The 22,546-nt window shown below is 42.7% G+C and overlaps 1 protein-coding gene across 9 annotated transcripts in view; it reads right to left on the bottom strand.

The window, feature by feature from the left end:
• pcloa (piccolo presynaptic cytomatrix protein a) overlaps positions 1-22,546 on the bottom strand; it is a 58,303-nt gene extending 35,757 nt beyond the window's left edge. For 4 of the 9 annotated variants that reach the window (XM_063500464.1, XM_063500467.1, XM_063500465.1 and 1 more), the window contains exons 1-3: positions 22,055-22,546; positions 18,924-19,914; positions 16,291-17,304 (exon numbers count right to left, since the gene is read on the bottom strand). In XM_063500464.1, the coding sequence (XP_063356534.1) occupies positions 16,291-17,304; positions 18,924-19,914; positions 22,055-22,266 (2,217 nt within the window). In that variant the 5' untranslated portion in view covers positions 22,267-22,546. The remainder of the gene's footprint in view (positions 1-16,290; positions 17,305-18,923; positions 19,915-22,054) is intronic. The other 5 variants (XM_063500468.1, XM_063500470.1, XM_063500469.1 and 2 more) reach the window with 3 other exon arrangements.

Here is a 22,546-nt window from a genome sequence, read left to right as displayed (position 1 = left end):
TTGGGAGACAAATGAGGTTCCATACTTCTTTGTTTGATAGAGGATTATAGCTGCTCAAAAGTCCTGTGTTTTCTTTGATGTATTTTGATTTCCATGGTGCTCCGAATGTTTTCCATTAATGAAAAGTTTACCACTGTATGCTGAAATACGCAAGACCTTCTGGAAGAGACAATATCCGGCTCTAAAACCAATATATATACCTTTCAGCACTGACGGCTGGCATCAGATGCAAGCTTTAGAACTGATCTGTCCTCTTTAGTCCTCTTAGAGAACACAGCGTCGAAAAAGACTTATAAAATTTGATTAATCTAACCTGACCACAGAATATTTTTCCATTTTACATCAGTTCATTTTAAATGAGTTCTGGCACAGAGAAGACGGCAGTGTTTCTGGATCATGCTCACATATGGCTTCTTTTTTGCATGACAGAGCTTTAACCTACAGTTGCGGATGACACAGTAAACCACGTTCTCAGACAGAGATTTCTGGATATGTTCCTGAGCCCATGCAGTGATTTCCATGACAGAGTCAGGCTTATTTTTAAAACAGTGCCTTGTTCCTTGCCCACATAGATTTGTATACTGCAAGATATTCAAAGTTTTCACAATTTTGAAACTGTTTTGCAGATTGGTGAGACTCTGCCCAAAAGATGCTCTTTTTATCATTATAATTCTAACACTGTGAAACAAAATGTTTCTGCACATTTAAAATGTCACTGTGACAAGTTACACTGTGACAGTATAACTTCTATTTTCAAGGGGAGCTTTTACTTTTGTGGGACTTAAGAGATGGGTCCATGCATAATGCATAGTAATGGGACCAGGGGTTTACCAAGGCATGTCAGAAAGGGTTGGGTGGCCTATGCAGACATTTATGAGGCAAACTAAGCACAGAGACTGTGTTATTATAGGACTTGCTGTGTATGTGTACAAGTATATATGAACATAAACAATGCATCTGTATCAGCAGAATTTTTACATAACGAGACTGTTGTCATCAGCAAAATGTTAATTAAACACTTCAAACATTAGCAATTTCAGGGGTGCTGGTTTAGTTTACCAGTTACCTAACATGGAGGTCCAAGTTTGAATCCACCCTGTTACTGTTTACTACATATCTTTCCCCCAGCTTTCCTGTCTTCTCTCCACTGTCCTATCTTAAATATGTCATTTACCTTCATTACATCTCTAATATGATTGTGATACACAAAAAACTGTAAAGATTTCTTTTCCAATATTTTCGCAATAACTTCCTGCTTAAAATTGCGTGGGATGTAATTCTGGAAGAGGACACGTGCTGACGAAACTCTAACTTCTAATGTGTTGTCTCGGAGCTCCAATAAAGCTCTGCTGTAATGGCAATCCTATTATGGCTGTTTTTTCCTGGGCACTCACTTAAACACAGGACACTCGAGGAGCAAGGAACTATTCAATGTAGGGACACAAGACCAGACCAAGCATTCTGGAAAGGCAAAGCAAAAAACAATCAAACAAACCACAAAACACCTCATTTCACATTTTGCCAAGTGCTCTGATATTCCTCTGTGAACCTCTCTTGTGAATGTCTTCGCCTGGCTTAGCAGCAGGGTTTATGCTAAATTCAGAAAAGATCACAGGCTGTATGCTAAGCCATGCAGCAGACAAGCCACCTCTGTCCAAGCGCAGACAGAGAGAAAGAAACAAGGAGACGGGAGGGGAGGAGAGAAGATGACAGGGGGAATGTTGCAGCAGCACAGTCAGATTAAATAAGACATGCCATGTTTTAGACCATGCCTATAAAATAAACCTTACTCTTGTACCATACTGTAGACTTTACCCGAAATGACATGTGGGTATTGTAACTTACGAAGGAACAATATTTTAGTATATGTGAAATAGCAACTCAAAAATGATATTACTGCATGTGTGTATGTCCAAGTATTATCCATTTGACCTCTTCTGTGGGTCCCTGCTCAAACAACTTGAGAAAGGAGCTCCTCCAGCTTGAGGGCTGCATCAGTTAAACCAGAGAGGGCAGGCGCTGATAGCTGGAGTGATGGCCGCCGATAGGAAACGCAGGAAATCAACTCAGACTGTCGGTCAGCCTCAGCCACTTCACAGCCAGTCATCACCAACGTTATCAAGACATCAGAGCTGAAACACCTACAGCTATTACTGCTCCTTTTAATACACTTACTGAAATCACTGTGTCTCTTATAGCTAGTGAGATAAACCAAACCAACCCTTTTAAGCCTCAAATCACTGCCCCATTAAATTAAATGTGCTAATTTTATCTACAATACAACTCACTGGCAATCTCAAATGCAGTTCCTACCTTACAGTTATCACTCTGAAAAGCAGTCAATAAATTGTACTGCTAGCTTTATACAAAACTAGACAAGGCAACTTTTTCACTGCAGATGTCAGAACCTTAATACGCATCCCGGATGTCCTTTGGCCCCATAAAATATGGGAGTGGGAATAAGTAACTTCGGTATCTGAGTTCTGGCTTAGCATATGCCTGACAAAATGAGCAACTTGGGCTCTGGTAAGTAACAAGGGACAGAGTACTCTCAAACTTATTTAGCAAAAGAAAACTAGAAGTCAGACTGTAATACTTCATTCACAGTCACCATCTATTTCTACCATCAGAAAAGATTTCTCACAGGTCTCAGCAAAGTCATCACAAATTCTATTTACGGGGTGACAAAACAGCATCTAAATTAGCAAGAATCTTACACTACTCTCTAAGACTCACCATGTAATCAAGCCATCTCATTTCGCGGTGAAACCTGAATTAGTCACGAAAGTAGTCTTTTTGTACTAGTGCATTTAGACTTGTGTGTAATGGACAAACTGGCCTCAGACTGTATGACAACTATATATCCATGTACATGAAAAATGATGAACATCAATTGACAACTTTCATTCTCTGACTAAATCACAAAGTGCCAGAATCAGTTTCACAGCAGGAAGTAGTTGGCATTAGCTGCTTTCTTATTTCAGATTAGTGTGCATGACGCAGGACAGGTGAGACCTTCTTACTTGTTGGGAATTCAGTGGCAATATTACCTGTACTATTTCTACATCAGCACAAAGCCAATGAGTTGAACACACTAGGGAAGTTCAAACTGCATCAGGAATTTGTGATGTCACGAGAACCAAGGAGATAGTTCGGGGTCTCCGTTTACGGTGCAAAACTACTGAGCTACCGCTAATTTCTTATTTTGTTAGAATTTTTTTTAAAGTGGTCTTGAGAAATAGTGAAGGTCTTGCAATGCTTTTCTTTGGATACTGGGTGTTTTTTCACTCATTGTCAGTCCAGTCTTGTACCTGACCTTTTTTTCTTGTTCTTTTCTTTTTTTATTCCCTTGTTTGCCAAACTACTTAATGCTGACTGCTGAGTCATTCAAGCATAAAAAGGTACATCACTCAAGGAAAAAAAACAGTATTCTGTCTGCAAACAAGTTGGCAAAGAATCAATTTTAAAATGTATCTTTAGGCATTCTTTTACTTGCAGCTTGTCACAAAACAGAGGCAAGAGGCAAAAGGTTCTACTGAGTGATTAATCCAAATTTGAACATTTTGATTCAAAGTGCCATCAACATGTATGGAGAAGGCCAGGACAGAGGTACAACAGTGAGAGCCTATAGCAATTTGGAAAACATGGTGGAGGTCCATGGTCGTGTCATGGTTTGAGGTTGTTGGGGATCATGCCATGACAATTTGATTCACCATATAAGATCATCTGGAAAGGGCCTGATTGGCAGTATGACAATGATGCCAAACACTGCCAATGAAGTAAAAGCATACCAGGATAGAAAAGCCCACAATGGAACACTGTCAGTCATGGCTTGGCCTCCCCGGGCCTGGACCTCAAAATTATTGAACCATGTGGAATCATTTTCACAGAGAACAACACAAAAACCAGCCAACATCCAAGGAAGAGCTTTAAATGTCTTTCAAGGAGCCTGGAAAACTATTCCTGAAACCTACTTGAAATTGAAAGGAATCTTGCCTAAGAGAGTTCAGGTAAAAGTGTGGAAAAATAAAGGTGGTCATACCAAATATTGACTTTCATTATTTCATTATAACTGCCTTTTATCCTTTACTTCCATGTTTGTTTTCATGTTTCAATAGATTGCTGGACCTACTTTCTATTTTCCTTACTAAATATAGAGAAATGAAAGGTGGCTGAAGAGTTTTGCACAGTACTTTATCTTTCCACAAAAACAAAACAAAAAAATCGGAATTTTTTACATAATGATCTTTTCTACATCAGCTTTCAAATAAATGTGACATGCCTCTGTAAGATAGCTGTGATGGCTTCTGCAAATCGCATCATGGATGATTCATGTAACCTAGGGAGTCACTCATGCACATCACCGTCAAGGATTTTCTGACATCACGTGGGCACCAAAGAGCTGACAAACACTAACACCCACAAAGATGAATTTGTGGCGATGTTGTTGAAATGCATATACTCAGATAAAAAGCATCAAAAACCTTGGAAGATGAATACAAACTCCCTCTCTCTTCCTACATGAAGCTCTCAAACAAGCACGAGCTCAAACATGAATGAATCATGACACTCAGAGGGGGTGCTCCGAAATTTTCCATCTCCGTCAGGCTTCCTCCAAGGGCGGAGAAAGAAGACAAACTGAAAACCGCAGACGGGAATCAGATGCTGGGACGAGGTGGGCCATACCCATGTTAGGTTATTGTCTCCAACTGAGAGTAGGAGTGTTGTGAAGGTCGGCGCAGCTCTTTGATTAACACGAAGGATCCTATGAGGGTTTGGCTCATCTAAATTTAGACAGAGCCTGGCCCACAGACTTGGTGAAGTCGCTTCCTCTTACCACTGCCTGCACTTTACACATTCTTGGACATATCCACACATACATATACTTTTCGTGTATTTTGATGAGATTTCTTTCTATGACTTTTCCTCTGAACTTCAGAAGCGTCGTTTTAAACAGATGATATAGAGGAAGATGGGACAGATGGATAAAACAGATGAAAGGGAGGCAGTGGAAAAAAGACTGATAATGGTGGGTTAGATGCAAGACAGGATGAAAGAATGAGGGGAAGATGATAAGTAGAGAGAATAACAGTCAAGGCTATAGGCAGAAGGAGAAAATGAACATAATACAGCACACTGAAGGACAAGCTGAACAGTAAAGGGAAGGAGCTTAATGACCATTGGAAATGACTCAACATCAGCTACTGCCAACAAGCTTAACGTTATCACCCTGTATATCTGCAAATCAACTGCCAAGAGGACAGGACAAGCTGCAGTTTGTGACTGCCCAGAATGACTTTAAAATGTTACACTAGAGATTGTGAATGTTTTTGACGTCATTTGTACATACATTGGCAAAAGTTCCTGCCATTCTTCCAGGTTAACGCCTCTTCATCAGCTTTTTTTTGTAGTGTCTTTTCATTAATTAAGTTTTCCTTTATCATATGTAGACTGGAGAGATAGTTCCATATTGCAGTTAACTTGCCTCATGTCCTGTGTTTGGAAGGTTACTTTTAAAATGTATTCCATTACAGAATACCGAATACATGCCCCAAAATGTATTCTGTAACGTATTCCGTTACGTTACTCAATGAGGGTAACGTATTCTGAATACTTTGGATTACTTAATATATTATCATGCTGTTTACAACTACATGAATGTACTATTGCTGTGATTTATTACTGTTACTGAAGGTCCGCGGCTCCGAACCGTAGCAAAGGGACCTCTGGCTAATACGGTGGGTTCCGTGTCGGGCTCGTAGCTGAAAACTAGCTTTACTTTGTTGTCTGGGTCAACTTTGCTAGCGAGAGACAGAGAGAGGCGTTGAAAGGCTGCTCCAACGGAACTTATTTTTTCCGGAGGAAAACACGAACACAGTGTACAGTTGAGTCTTAATAGCTTACTTACAAATGGGCTCGTCAGGCACTCTTCTTGGCTGCAGTGGTTATTATTATATTTACATGCTTCCAGCTCCCGTTTTTGCTCCGTGACAGCTCGGACTTTTCCTTTCTCTCCCTCCCTCGCTCACAGACACATAACGTGTATGGTAGTCCATTCTCGCTGCAGCACGGACTACACTGCCCATGAGGCTACATTCTTTAGGGCCATGCCTGTAGCATTCTGCCTTTTAGCTTAGCACAACAACAACAACAAAAAAGCGCTCTCTCACCCAGGAAACACGCAGAGAGAGAGAGCGTCACCCTGTAACCATGGCAACCGTAACGCTTCCGCCTGGAACAACAGAGCGTAGCTGTCAAACAAACCCAAACAGTCCTGACCCGCGACAATATGAAACAGGAAGCCGTGTAATCCATTTATTTCAACAAAGTAACTGTATTCTGAATACCACCTTTTTAAACGGTAACTGTAACGGAATACAGTTACTCATATTTTGTATTCTAAATACGTAACGGCGGTACATGTATTCCGTTACTCCCCAACACTGCTCATGTCTTTATGTCAAGTAAGATGAGATGATCATTTTCATCCTGGTTACTCTCATTGCTCTCATCATCTTGGTTAGCTGATTTTAAAAAGTAAAATGCGCTAAAACACCCTCTATTTCTCTAAAAATAAGATGTTGTTTCCACCAGTGTAATTTTTCCTTAAGCAAGCGAAATAAAAGGTGCTCATGATGATGTTTCTAGGTGCTAGCAAGTTCAATTTGCCACCTTCAGAAAGAGCCAGATTAGCTGTTTCACACCCTTTCTATTCTTTATGCTTAAGCCAATGCTACCCACCTGCTGGGGTTACCTATTCCAGTCAAGTATTGGCAAGAAAGCGGAATAAAAGGACATTTATGAGTCTATTCCTTTAATATTTTAATATTAATGTTATTTTACATTTAAGCCCACAAATGAATGACATGTCTTGGCAATGGTGATATCTGGATGTATATCACCAGATAATTAGCGAAAACACAATATAATCCACTATATGAATGATAAGGTTAAAAGGCTAGAGACTAATGCTCTTTTTGCAGCACCGCTCATGCATGTTTCTGTCATAAAGCTCTAGTTCAAATTAAAATCTGGAAGTCTCTGCCCTTTTCCTATTGATGAGCATGCTCAGTGGCCAACTTAATTACAATTCACTAGACCGCAAGCAGAACATCACAGCATCAGCTCCTTTGCGAGCCAAAAAAGATCTTTGTTCTAATCGATGTCTCCGCGTTATGGATGTTAACATCGTGGTCTCAATGTGTTGTATTCACACTTACATGCACAAATGTTTATGTAATTCTCAAATGAATCATGAAAGTAAACGTTACATGAGTGGTAATCGCCTTAAGGTTTGAGAACTGGGCTCGAGACGAGGAGATTGTAGGCTTTAATGACAAAATAAGAAGCAAAACCTGAGTGGGGAATTTGAATAAGTCCCATCCTGCTACCATCCTCTGGGAGTGCATGTAGCAAAATGTTAGTGAAGCAGAATGTTGCAGGACAAAGTATAAGCCTACTGAGGAATATTCCCTGGATAAATGAAGGTTTAACAGGTTAATTATCGCATTCTAAATACAAATCTTTTACTCAAATCAAACCTGACAGTTGACAGAAAAGAGCCTCAGTGTTTCAATTCTGTCATGACGATAATGTCAGAATATTCCATTGCACTGTGGAAGGTGAATGAAGACGTGTCAGAAGAGAGAAGGACAAAGTGTTTGTTGATGTGTAAAAAGTCTGTTTTTAAAGTGGGTTTGACACAATATATATACACTTCTAGCCTAGGGATTAAGGACAGGGAGAAGTGTCAGTGCATATTCTGTGTGCATCTGTGTTTGTTTATCTAGTTTATCTCATAAACTGTCTGCAGTAGTCAGCTTCCTATCGAAATCAAAAAAGTGACAGGGCTTTGTTCAAATTTTAAATCAAGTGTTTCGCTCCAGTTATGAATTACATTTCAAAACAAAGAAAGAATCTTTATAGAAAAGTTTTTACTCTGCACATCCCCTCGGCTATATAAAGAGTTTTTGGTTTCTTCAAGGTCATTATTTTGGTTTTATAGTTCAAAACATTGATATAGTCGCTATAGCTGACTGTTGGATTGTCAGATATTTTGGTCCATATTGACATGACAGCATCACACGGGTAGATTTGTGGCTTTACATTCATGAAGCCAATTTCCCATTCCATCACATCCCAAAGCAGCAAAGATTGAGTGTATGGGTAACACCCATGAAAACTTGCCAAATATTCTCTACCTATGCCAAACAGCTTATTCTGCCATTGACTGTTGTTTTGAGCTTCTGTTACCCCAGGTTCCTGGTTAGCAGTACCTGTGAGCATGGACACTTCTACAGAGGTCACTTGGTGTCTGCTCCAAGAATGCCATGTTTGACTGATCTGGATAGGACCTGTTCCATGGGGCAACTGCAAGCTGGTGTTCTGCAAGCCCAAGTTGCAGCATTATTTGGAGTGAGCCCTACTACCATCTCCAAATTAAAGCCCAAATCCCATATAATCAGGATGTCAGAGACAGGCCGTGAAGTGGACGTCCCAAGAAGACGACAACACAAGAAGACAGTTCCCCCACCCTGTCGGCAGTCAAGAACCATAGGCAGTCTTCTACAGTACAGGTTTGGAGGATGTTATAGCCGACTGTTCTCTACCCAGACAATCTGGAATAGACTGTAGACAGCCAAACTCTAGTGGAACCTGAATATGTAGAGAAACTTTATGTCCAGCAATGAGTCCAGATTTTGCCTCTTGCAGTTGATCAGAGGGTCAAGGCCACTTAACACTTGTGGGATTAGCTTGAGCTTGGGGCTTGTGGCTTGTGGCTAACTTTGCAATGCCCTCCCACAGCAGTGTGTTACCATGCTGGTGATCACCACGAGGATGAGGTGCCTTGCTGTTGGGGCTGTGTAAGGTTTTTCCACATTCTACTGACGCCCCTGTTTGTTAAATGAATAAATTGTTAAGTTGGCAATTTGTCTTGTTTCTTCAGACTTCAATCATCCAATGCAATAAACGACAACAAACAACAATCAATAGCAAAATAAGCTATTTGGTAACCCACATACCCACATACTCAACTCTCTTTTTTTAAAGCAAACCACACAAGCACAACTGCAATATTGGTCATACTCCAATTACATGTTTCCTTCAAACTTGCAAAAAGAAAAGTGTGTACTCTAACAAACATTACTCACGACAGAGACATGATTCAAGACAAAAGCCAGAAATGCGTGCATATTATACCGATGTCTCAGCATATGACAGATTCTTTTTTCAGTCAATGCAAAAGAAAGAGGCACAATTTGGCCTCCAGAATCTATTAGCACAACAATATAGTGCACAACCATTTTTATGTTGGCATAACTAGGGCTGGCTGTTTCCTATACATTAATAAAATCTTATATTATGTTAGGATTCTTGCATTATCAGATTTTCTGCCTGACAGTCAATTCTGCCCACAGGTGCTGTTCATGTGACTCGCAGGCGTGAGTCACGAGTGCTAAAACAAACCGCAACAGTCAGGTTGTCATGGTCTGCACTGCTTAGGGCAGCATGGGCTGGCACCCATATCCTTTGTGACACCCCTTTCCTCCTCCACCCCCCCCCCCCCACCCCCCCCCATGGGATTCCTCTTTCTGTCACAACCATATCTCTTGTCTCCTCTCGCCTCTGCTTTGGGCCTGTCCTCCTCCATTCTGCAATGAAATGTTATCTGTCTGCGTGTTTTTTCATCTCAGTGCTCTCTTACTTTCATTTCATGCTTAAAAAGAAGACTGTGGTTTTAATATTTTACATTTTAATTAAAAAAAAAATCATAAAAAGACGCTTGTGAAGTTTCTGGTCTATTTCTTATAACTTGTCAGTCAAGGTAGCTCCCTCCAACTGCTCTTCCTTTACCAATACCTATATTCTCCAATGAAGATGAAAGGGACCACTTTAAACATGGGATAAAAGTTAATCCTCTTGCCTTTTTTTTTTCAAAAAATGCATGAAAATGATTTTTTCACAGGTGAAGCTAAGCTGTTTCCCCTCACCCACTTAAGGTCATTTAATAGTCAGACTGAGATAGTCCAAAATCCACATTAGACCCTTCCCTGCTGGTGAAGTAAAAGCACGTGTTGGAGTGCTAACAAGAAGAGGCCAGTGCCAGAATCTGTGTCTTCATGTGTCTCTGCTTGCCTGTCCTTTGCTCTCAGTGTGATGAGGCCCCACTGCTGGCACACTTGACGTATTCGCTTGGTGGTGAAAATTTAAGTCTTGCTAAGCATTTAAAAAAAAATTTGAAAACTGCAAATTCGAAAGGGGATCATTAGAATTTCTTCTAGAATAGAGCATGAGGGGTTCTATATAAAAAGGAAGGATCTACCATTCATAGCCTAACCAAGGTGTAAGATCTGTTAATATGGCAACTGAGACAGCAACTTGCTAGATGCATTTCTCAGTAAAAAAATAAAACAAAATCAGTATAACTTGTGAGGTATATTCTTATTCAGGTGCCAACAAAATCAACCAAAACACATCCGCAAACACACACACAGACACACACATTCACCTTAATGTCTAAAAATACCCTCACAGCCTTCCAATGTGGCCATGTGCGGGTCTCTGTGGGTTGCCTGGTGCGGCAGAAGAAAATACACAGTTAAAGGAGTGAATATGAAAGAGGGAACACAAAGAGCTACAAAAGGGAATGTTGAGGAGGGGGGGTGAGGGCTGCCCTGCAGTCGCTTGTGTTCTCCCCTCTCTCTCTCTCCTCTTTGTGGCTCTCTTTGGTGGCTGTGGCTATTTTTGTATGCTTCAGCCTCCTGACCAACTGATGGGAGAGCTGTGAGAGCAACTGGACTGTATGGAGCGGATTGAATGCTATATAACTGTGATATATAACTGTGGTTAGTTTCTAAGTATTGTAAACAACAGAATCATCTAATATCTGGATTCTGCAATGAGGTGTGACTTAAATAAGGCAGAAGTTTAGAGCAGGAGGGGGTTCAGAGATACCAAGCGCTACACAGAAGCATATTCAAGCAAGTGCATAAGTGTATGTATGACCACGCAGCGAGCCTTTATCTGCCTGTGCAGACTCAAGAGGGTTCAGACTGTGGGCGGAGGCGTGGGCACGATTGCAGAATAACAATGAGGAAGGAGGACACGGGAAACACATTGCAATAAATGCAGGCTAAGGTTTTAGAAACATGAGGATGCACAACACGGGGACCTAGCGCTCAAGTGGCTTTTTGGTTTTAACCGAAACTTTACATGCCTAAACTAACAGCTTAACTTAAGCAGATATTAAGAGAGGTGAAGTTAACGAAACAATCTGAAATGATCCTTTCCTGTCTGACCCAGAGGAGCAGATTCATGACATCTTTATGTCATAAATAAAGAAGTGTTTACTTTTGCGCCAAGAAACCACTAGCCTAGCATTTGCATTTTGCTCTGCTTACTCTCTTTGAGGCTAAACAAATCTTGAGAAGAAAGTGATGCTAGCCTCCTAACCCAAATGTCAGTTTGACAGCAGACAAGGGTGACCTACTTACCAAAATCCTAAACTATTTCCTTCCACCATTCCACAAAAATAGGTGTACTCAACACTTTATGATCATTGCTTATTCATTTTCCAGGATGACGATTTTTTAAGATCTTGTAGTTGTGACTAAATACAAAAATGGCAAACTGGAATAAAGCAGTTCAGTTTCTAGGATACATTAACCAACAGCCAGAAAGTATTTAATAATTAAGTTAGGGAGAGCAGTTGATACAGGATAGCAAAGCATAATCTTGTAGATGTTGGCCAATGTCAAGTGGGGGGAAAAAAAGAAAAAAAAAAACAACGAAACACCATGCATCTTCATAACTCTCGTTTATATGTTCTTTTCATATTTAATTTATCTAAACAAGGCTCGCTGGTAGAGTGTACTGTGGCCAGTTGAGATCTGGTGACAGTGGAGGCCATTTCATGTTCAAGAAACCAGCTTAAGGTGATTTTGTGACATGGTGCATTATCCTGCTGGAAGCATCCACCAGCAGATGATCCTCTCTGTGGTCGTAAAGGAATGGACGTTGTCAACAACAATACTCGGGCAGGCTGTAGCGTTTACATGATTTTCATTTGCTGTTAATGGATCCAAAGTGTGCAAATAAAATATACCCCACACCATCACACCTCCAGGATCCAGCCACAGCAGTTGATATAAAGCAGCATGCTTTCATGTTGTTGACACCAAATTCTGGCTCTACTATCTGAATGTTGAAGTAGACATCGAGACTCATCGGTCCAGGCAACATTTCTCCTTCTGTTGTCCAATTTTGATGAGCTCATGAGAACTGAACCCTTAGTTTCCTGTTTTTAGTTGATAGCGGTGCATGGTGTGGTCTCCTGCTGCTGGAGCATTTGATGTGTTCCACATTCAGAGATGCTCTTCTGTAGAGCTGGGCGATATAAGATTTTTTCATATCACGATATGTTTTTTTCATTTCAGGCGATAACGATATATATCACGATATAAGCCAAATAACTATATTTGTAAGATTTAAATGTGCCGTTGCTCACAAGTAAAATGTGAAATAATCTGCAGCTTGTTTTGATTTAAATATTTATTTCCCATAATAAGTTCAACAGGGTAGATGTACTTAAGGAACATGAGACTTCAGTTTCAGATAAATAAAGGCAAATATTGCAAACTACACAAAAGGCAGCCGCTAAAGCTTTTAAGTTTCAAAATAGAACAAACAAAACAGACTACTAAATTGTCAATTCCACTTAGAAACAAAATATTAATTCTAAAAATAAATCTTAGTTTGTTTTACAGAAGAACAGACAAAATTGACTAACTTTTGTCAATATCAAATAAACTGAGAACTAAAAGGAAATTCTCAATCTCTCCTTGTTGTATAGCTTAGCTTTTCAAACAGTTTTAACAGTGACTTTAGTCTGACAAAAGCCGAATGACGAATTAGCGCTTTCAGTCAGAGATTGAGCATGCGCCGGTTAATTGTATTTCCAGACTTGCTTTCGGCACAATTTACAGTGCGCGCTACTCTGTTTTTTGTCAGACTTGAAATAACCGAAATACCTTCGCACTACGGAACTTCTATGGCCCTTCCGTTACAATCTCTCCGGCATTGGAACCATCATCGTTTTTTTCTTCGGTAACCTTCGCTCACGCTCTCGGTTGATTTTTCTCTAGTCGGCAAACTCATTTCCTTCATTACCTGGGCAGCCCGGCTGCAAAAACAAATACACATGTGCGCCTTGGCACTTGTGCTGTACGTAACAAGTCACGTGACGTGACGCTGCGGCTGTGATTGGTTCGGCTCTGCGCTACTTAATTTGGATTGGCTGTTTGTTTGTTTTTTAAGAGGACGAGAGATGAGGCCTATCGCAATAGTTTAATTTTTCTATCGAGAAAAAGTTATTTCGCAATACATATCGTTATCGTTCTATCGCCCAGCTCTACTCTTCTGCATACTTTGGATATAATGAGTGAATATTCAAATCGCTGTTGCCTTCCTATCAACTTGAACCAGTCTGGCCATGTTAACGCTGACAGCCCTATTTTTTTGGGGGCTTTTTCTTAGCTCTGACTCTTTGATTTGCACTTCCCATTTTACGTAAGGCTCCTCCAAAAAGCACACTCATTACTGATAAGGACAATATGACATGGAGCTTGAGCTAAAGTAACACTGCTGAGCAGCAGACACACATTTACACACTTTCCCTACTTCAAAGGGGGCCCCATTGGTAAAAGCAGGGGGATAGCACTGTTCAGGGAGGGTTCTCATAGAGAATACACTGTCTTTAAAAACACAGGTATTAGGAGAGTCGTTCTTTGTCTTATAAGGATAGGAAAAGACCAAGAATACAAAAGAGTGGGAAATACAAAAAAGACAGAGAAAATAGGACAAAAATGCAAGGAAGGGAGCTGTGTTTGAAAGAAAGAAAGCAACAGAGAAAACACATTAAGGTGAGTGTCTTTTCTTCCAGGGTGGCTATTTTCACAACTCATATTGATGGGATTAAGCAGAAACACCTGAGTCGGGGCTCACGCCTCAACAGAAATGGCAGACTTCCTGTTGCCCTTTAAATCCTTTCAGGACAGAGATTATGGCTACACATGCTGACACATTACAGTGCAGATGGACGCTCACCCTTGAATATTTCAACAAAATGACACATTTTTAGCAAACAGACCCTGAAATGCCTTATTTCTAATCCTTGCACATGCACACCGTGAGAACAAAAACACACTAAAAGAAGCAGCTCTCCTGAAGTGTGAAGGCTCACCTGAGCCTATTCAGCCAAATGTCAATAGCTCGACAATCTCACAAATTAAACAAACTGTCCCCTCCCACACACACATACACACACTCGCCACACACTCTGCACCACTCACACACGTCAGCAACTAAACCCTCGCTGACAGCCGACATTATGGCAGCGAATGACACACGAGTGAGGCGTACTACGTAGGGGGCAGATGACTCAACCTAGGTGCCGTGTGTGTGTATGTGTGTGTGTGCGTGTCTTTTATGCCAAACCTTCAAAAGCTTGGTCACAACTTCAGTCAGAACCTTTCATTTTTATTCAACGTATGTGTCTTATTCAGCCCTGCAAGAGAAAGAAATAGTCATCCCTCGCCGTAAGAATTTCTAGCTACGCCTGTCCTAAAAACAAAACGGAGTCGGGCTTCAAGAAAAGAGGATGTTAAGAGGACTAATCTATGTCCAATTAGAGCATCAGTGGCTTGAATGCCCATCTCGCCTTTGTAATTACATTTCCCCCTCCATGCTTGGCCTCAATTAAGTGATTCAGCTCTTCAGTCTCCCAGCAAGCATGTGCAATTAAAAAAAATCCGAGCTTCAGAAGAAGACAACAGTATAAAAACTTTAATAGTCCTGTCACCACTGTAAACTAATAGGGGTCGTATACAAAAGGGGAGTGTAGCTGTGACCGTGACCTGCTTGTGGACTCTGGTCACTGGACTGCCAGACATGGGAGTGAGGGGTGGGTGCAAAAACTTGAGTGTAAACACAGAAACTCCCCGTTTAAAGGGTGTTTGTGTGTCAAACTCCAGGAGACTCCTGGGATTGCTGGCTGTAGCATTTTCTTTAACAGACAGATATGAAAGCGGAATGGGAAAATGGGAATAAGGATATTTTTCATAATGTCAAACTGCCTCTGAACTGGCAGCATTCACAAGCTGATTCTCAGCTTAGAGCCAGAAATACACAGCAGATTACCAAACCTTGACCTAACAAAGCAGTTATCACGTGAAACCAGGATACAGCTTCGGCCTGGCAAACACGTGTTTGCGCTCTGAGTGGCATGACCATGTCAAGAGGATATTAGGCGTCCCAAGTGACCACTAGCTTTAGTTATGTTATACTTTAGTTCTCAATGGATGTTTGATCTAATTGTAAGATGTGACTCAGATACGCTATAAACAAAATTGGGACAATTCACATGTTCACGTGGGTGTAGCATATGTGACTATGCTTTGCCTGCATGCTGGGAAACTGCTCAACCAAAAGCACTTTTTGGCCTCTGTTCCCATTATATACTGATTCGACACCACAGAGTACCATCTGCTGTGTGCAACTCAAAGCACAGTCTCACAGTGCTGCTTCCACATAGAACAACACATTGTGGAAAACACCAGCAAACCTGTCCCCACACCTTGATAGATAACCAGGCTGGAAGTGACTGGTTGGAGATGCTTTCACATACAGAAAAGCAGACAAATAAGCATTGGCATTTACATATTTACCAAGTCGCATGTATCCAGTTTCACAATTAAAGACTGCTCTATATAAAGGAAAGCGTGCATTCGCTACACATGACCACACAAGCGCACACAGCCACATACACACATATACAGACACACAGTGTTCAGTCAAGTGCTCTTTGACGATGAGTCCTCAATTTAAAAAAAAAAAGCTATTCATCTTCACGTGTCTGGCCGCGCTCTCAGCTAAAGAAAGCTTGACAGTAATGAGGCTTACAGATTTTTTTAAACGCTGCATAATTGACCACATCCATTAATTCAGCGGTCAAATATGTGCAGATGCCATTACACTGTATATCTGAGTCAAACTAATAGACTTAAAAGAAGTAATAAAGGGTATTTTTGCGAGATGCTAGTGGGGAAAACGTTCAACTGAATAGTCGTAATTGTATTTCTACTGTGACCTATTTCAACGAAACATCTAGAGGATGTTTGTGTTCTATTTATATACACCAGAATGCATAAATTAGCAGTAGGTGCACGGTGCTGAGAGCGCAGGAAGCTGTAGGGGCGTAAGAAAACAGCAACAATGATAAGGGTTTCTTACCTCTCCTAAGTGAGGAGTAGGATTGAATCCACACAGATTGCACACTGTCTTCTTGCACTCGGTGCAGAGGCTGTAGTTGGGCGTGTCTGTCGAGCCAACGTTTAGCTCCACATTACACAGAGGGCAGTTTTCCTTCGTCGCTGGAGCTGAAGCGGGCACGGGTTTGGTTTCTGGGGCTTTCTCTTCCCGCTCCACAGAAATGGTTCTGGGCGGTTTCTTGGTCTTAGGGGGCGGTGTTTTAGGAGCAGAGTCTGAATCAGGGGGAGAGCCAGGGCCAGAGAGGGGGGAGTCAGGTGGTGAACCGGGACCAGAGTCTGCAGGGGAGTCAGGTGGTGACCCAGGAGGTGAACCCTTTGCTTTATCTTCCTCTCCCGTGACAAGACTGGTGGCTGAGCTCAAGAGGGATGATCCAAAGCTAAACATTTGAGATGTGGCCGCAGGAGGTTTAGTGGACTCTGTCAAGCCTCCAAAACCTCCAAACAACTTCCCAGCAACAGATTCCTCCTGTTTTGGAGCAGCCTGGGCCTGAGGCTTCGACGACTCCATCAACCCACCAAACCCACTAAACAGTTTTCCCGTGACTGACTCAGCAGCATGTGAAGCAGCTGCTGGTGGCTTAGCTGCATCTGTGAGCCCCCCTAAACTGATACCTCCCAACCCTCCAAAGAAGCTTGATTCCTGCTTGGGTTTAGCTGGGGACTGCTGAGGACTGGACTTCTGAATAATGGGGCGACCTGTCTTAGGGTCGATTTTGGGGGATCCCGCGACTGAGGAGCCTGGTGAAAGTGGTCCTGGAGAGGTAGGACCTGGGGATTTCTGCCTTGGTGTGGTTGGTGGTGTTAACCCTTGGTCGGAGGTGCTTTGCTGTTTTATCAGGAGCTTTCCAGGTTTTCCCGATGCCTGTCTCTGAGGAGAGGGTGGGGCGGAGCCTTGCTTGGGCTTCGTCACACCAGGGGGATCCATTCCTCCCATGGCTCGCTGCATCTGACAGTTCAGACACAGCCACTCTTTACCCTGTGCATGAAAGAAAAGATACAAACAAAGCATTAGTTAGATGCACCAGTCACAAGTGTAAGTACAGTATATGCCCAATAACTAACTTTAATCGCAAATAAAAGACACAACCAAATAATTTGCATCTCAAATGATGCTAATTCCTGTTTTTTCATCAACAACATTTACACAAATACTAATCAGTCAAAAAAAGCAAATACTATTCATGCATCAATGCCAGGTTATAGTAGCTTTATTACAGGTGGTCTATATGTTGATGATAACTGGCTGTCTTTTGTTGCCTTTGTTTACACCATACAGGAGATATCAACACCTGTTCTTAAAAAAGCCGGGTTTACAGTAGAGAGCTCTTTGTTCAGTGTTTGGCTATCTCCTTGGTTTCCACTGTGTGCAAAGTACAGTGTTCAAAAGGGTCAGTGCTGACAGGCTGATCGCTATCTAGAAGAATGTGTATTTGTATTTGTAGCATAGAGCAGTGTGCGTGTTTTTGTGTGTAATGGTTGCCTATTTATTGCGTAACTGTAAACAGATCAATCCGTCCAACATATGCAAATACGCAGGCTTTCGAAGAACAACCCAAGTATAAATGGCAAAGCTGTGTAGAGTCTGTTGCAGATAAGAGTAATAAACGTGGGTGATGATATATTATTGTATCAGCTGCTACTTGCAGCGATAGAAGCACGCTCTAAGAGTTGTATACACCCTTGGTGGACTTCCCCCTTTACATATTTGGGGGATATTTTAAAGGCCTAGTGTCTGTCTAGACATGCACCCAAAAATCAAAGCCTCTTGTTTTAAAAATGTGCCTTCTGAACTATCCCCAGTGTTATTACGCACATCAGACGATCCCAAGAAGAAACTCAAGCAGACGGAACCAGCCATTCTGCTCTGCTATAATCATGGCCCACTAGCGTTTACAGTCCATGTGTGACTGAGTGTCCTCACGGCTGGCACAGTATCTTCCTGTGGCCATGACATGAGTCACCTTGATCAACATTCCCTGGGTCCATATGGTCCCTCTGTTCCTCAAATCGTCTGCAACTCTTATTAAATGCGCTCCTTCTGCCAGGCTCATGGAACAGCGATATGCTGTTAACAGGCGAGCGCTGAATTCAGCTTCAGCGCAAAGATGTGCACCTGGGCTAGTTATCTTGATTTCTTTTTTATGCTGCAATCATTTTTCTTTGTTGGTCTATTTAGGATGAGGACGCTAACTTCCATTGTTTACAAATCAGTTTGACTAGTCATTTTATGGTGATTTAAATGCAGAGCCGAGAAGTCTTCCTACTGGCAGATTATATTTATTAAAAAAACCCAGAAAAACTGATGTTTCACTGACATAAAATCTAATGATACTTGGCCTTTTCCACACACTGTCATCATAACATAAACTAGATTGTGTAATATTAGTTAAATGCCAGTATACTAACATAGGAATTATACATGTTGGTTTTTTTTACCTTTAGATGGCTGGAAAGCACAGATCTGTGGGTGCTGACATGAAATGAATCATTTGGGATGTTATACAAGGTGTGATAACTCTTTTAAAGTCTTCATGACAAGAAAGGGGTTCGAGGAAAAAAAAAGAAAAAAGAAAAGAATGAACAGTCGTGTCTTACCGCTGAGTCTGGGGGGCTGAATCCACACAGGCTGCAGACCTGGTTCTTACACTCAGTGCAGTTATTGTAATTAGGTGGATCCTTAGATCCAACGTTCAGCTGGGTGGTTTTACATAGTGGGCAAATCCCAGCTGCAGGCTTTCCAGTTCCCTGCTTAATAGGGGGCCCAGAAGTCTTTCCTGGGGCTTCAGGATGTGCACCAGGCCCTTGTGGCACTTGCTGTTTGGGTCCAGGTTTCCCAGGTCCTTGTTGTTGTTGTTGCTGTGGTGGCGGACCACCTTTTTGTTGGAGAGGGCCTCCCTGTTTGGGTCCTTGACCTGGGGGTCCTTGACCTGGTCTGGGTGCCTGTGACCCTGGTGGGCCTTGACCCGGTGGTCCTTGACCTGGTCTGGGGGCCTGATGCCCTGGTGGTGCTTGGCCAGGAGGACCTTGGCCTGCTTTTGGCCCTTGGCCTGGTGGTCCCTGAACTTGTCTGGGTCCTTGACCAGGGGGTCCTTGCCCTGGCTTTGCTCCCTGTCCAGGAGGGCCCTGACTCTGTTTCTGGGGTCCTCCCTGCTGTGGTCCCTTCGGACCTGGCCCTTGCTGTGGGCCTTTCCCTTGTGGCTTCCCTCCCTGCTTGGACTCAGAAGCTGCAGGCAAGCCTTCCTCCTCTTCATCCCCAAACAGTCCAAATTTGGGAATGTTGACAGTATCGCCCATGGAGGATATGGAGGAGGAGACAGACGAAGTCATAGACGATACAGCGCTGAGGGGGTTGGCCCCGCTGAGAAAACTGGAGCCAAACATGCCGGATGACTTGGTCTCAGGGTCTTTTGGCTCCTGCCGGAATCTTGATTCAAAAAGGCTGAGAGACGAAGGGCTGCGGCCTGGTGTGGGCTTTCCGAGTGGACCCTGGTTGAAGGCGTCTACAGTTCGGCTTTTGCTAAGACCTGTTGGGCCCCTGGAGGTTCCTACCTGCTGGGAACGCTGCTGTGCGTCAGATTCTGATGGTCTGGAAGAAAGAAAACAGACACAGATAGGTTTATCTGTTAGACAGATAGATAATAAGAGCTAACTGGGAACAAGACTTTAATATCTGGATAGTTCCAAAATCCACTTCAACTCCACCTTCATCCATTAATCTTTGTATTTTAAGAGAACAAACCAACATCTGGCGGCAGTTGAAAATTTTCCTTTGGCTGAAATTAACACATTTATGGAGCTTCAGATAAATGTGCAATGTCCCTGAAAAACAACTCATTTGTGTTATTGTTTCTGCTTGAATCATTCACATTCACTTTGACACTCCAACACATTTTCTGAACAAACGCTAAAAATAAACCAAACCCAATCGCATCAGCACCACACGCTTTAACATCTACCTGAGCCTTTTGTCTTAGTTACGTGTACATTAATGCTTAATAAAGCTTCCTTTTTCCAATAATATTGTGAATTACAGAGGATAGGAACATTTATCATCTCCTTTTTTTCTTGGACTGTTTGCATGCTATGCTATTAATCCTTTCAACAACAAAACCTAAACTTGTAAACGCCTAAACTTCATCTGTAGCATCCCTCTGCTAATAACACAAGCTAAGCCCGTAGCTCTCAGGCCTATTCAACACATCAGTGAGCACAAAATGTGTAGTGAGCAGCCCTGGAGTAAAGCTGACAGGAAAGTGAATACCGTTGAATGACATGGGAGTGTAGATTGTTGAGATAGAGAGGGGAGACGCTTGGCTCCACAGGGGTAAGCTGAGACGTGTTTGTTAGCTCAGACTGAGAGGCAACATGCAGTAAGCACAAGCCTAGCCAAAGGACTGCAGGATATTTAGAGAAATGCATCAATGTGCTAATGGACCGACTGGATACTGTTTGTTATTGTATCACCATGTGTGTATGCAACATACAGCCGAGATATATTGGTTCTGCTGCTTTAAAGTCTCTGAGGCTTTGGCCATTATTAAATTACATCCTCAGGCAATAAAGTTTAATGCAGTAATGAATACATGTGATTATTTTTATAGTGAGCACAGGCTATGTGGGGGTACTTTAAGAGCCGAGCAAACAGTGAAAAGTAGTGGCGGCGCAATGCTTGCTGTGAGCCAGCCCGCTGCATCGTGGATTTCAGGACCACGGACAGCGATCAGCCTCATTCCAGGGCAGATGTGTCCACAACAGAGGATGAAACCCGACTTAGTTAAACATTCAGCTGTGAAGACATATATGAGTGATGACATTAACGCCTGTTCTGTTCTATTTATAGTCATATTAATATTGATGTGCCCCCTCCCCCCACTCTCAGCCTCTAGCTCAGATATAAATACCCCCCCCCCCCCTCGCTGGAGCCAATTAGTAAGGCAAATCTTGGCATTTTATCCCACACCTATTCACAAACCTTTTACCGTGATAAACATGACGTAAAACCCAAATCTGCATATTGTTTTCGTCGGCAGGTTTCTACACCCCAGTTTCACAACCCAGCATCCCCCCCCACTCCTCCTCCACGACACCATCGGTTAAAATCCAATTCGGTGAAATTCAGGGGTAAACGTTTAATTGGCGACACCGGAGCGCGCATTCACGGCTGACGGTGTCGGGTTTGTTTTTAGCTGGGTGTTAAGGCGTCGTTCGATCGGAGAAAAACACACTGGGCACGACAGATTTTCTTACCCAGCAGGCATTTCGAAAATTTCGCATAAATACCGGAGGTGTGTCTCTTACGCACATACCACACATAAACAGTGACCAATACTGTATATTTCTTAATACGGAACACACACATACACACAAATCGTTTGCTGGGTTAAAATGAGACTTGCACGTCTGTGTTAGAAGCGCGAATGGCTGTACGACTTAATTGCCAAGAGAGACATCACTCTCAGCCATGCAGATCATCAGATCTCGGTGATTATCCATAAGAGCGAGCTCTAAGAAGGGAATCATTTCTTGGAGCGGTTGACATGATTTTTTTTTTTTAATGGGCGTGATCGGGCTCTCTGCCTCCTTTAGAGCATCTCAGAGATTCCCAAACGATGCTTCACACAACCATAACACATCCACTCGTGCCCATCCTCTCTCCGTGTCGTATAAAATGGCCTGGTTAGTATGGGTATTTGAAGTGCATCATAAATGCGGTTTAAATTCCCTGCCTTCGTCCAGCCGCCGCGCCTCCGGGCTGCCTGCCTTGCGCCCTTGACATCGCCGCGGAGAGCTGCCGCCTCTGCTCCTCGCTGAGTTCACTCAGGTTGACCGGTGTCCCGTCTGAGACCCGGTAAAAGCCCCCCTTCCCGTCAGGTGCCAGCCCCTCGGGTAGCCCAGACGGCGGCCCCTCGCCTCCTTCAAGGCTCGCTTCGTTCCCCATGATCGGCCCCTCCCGTCCCCCTGTTCTCGGATCAATGCGCGATCCTCTTCTCGGTTTTTTATCTCCAGCAGGAGAAAGCGCTGCGAAGATGCTGCTCCTCGGTTTCTCGAAACATCTCAGATGATTTGTGACGGCGGTTACTTTACGTTCAGGTCCGGTGTTGCCCTCTGCTTCCTTTCTCGACGTTTTTCTGTCCCTCGCATCTCTGCAGCGGTAGCTACAGCACAGTTAACCACAGTTTTCCGTAATAGGGGTCTCCGTTTCTACAACCGCTTACAGC

Source organism: Pelmatolapia mariae, linkage group LG17 (assembly GCF_036321145.2).
Source record: "Pelmatolapia mariae isolate MD_Pm_ZW linkage group LG17, Pm_UMD_F_2, whole genome shotgun sequence".
NCBI lineage: Eukaryota > Metazoa > Chordata > Actinopteri > Cichliformes > Cichlidae > Pelmatolapia > Pelmatolapia mariae.
This window is presented reverse-complemented; position numbering and strand designations above follow the sequence as displayed.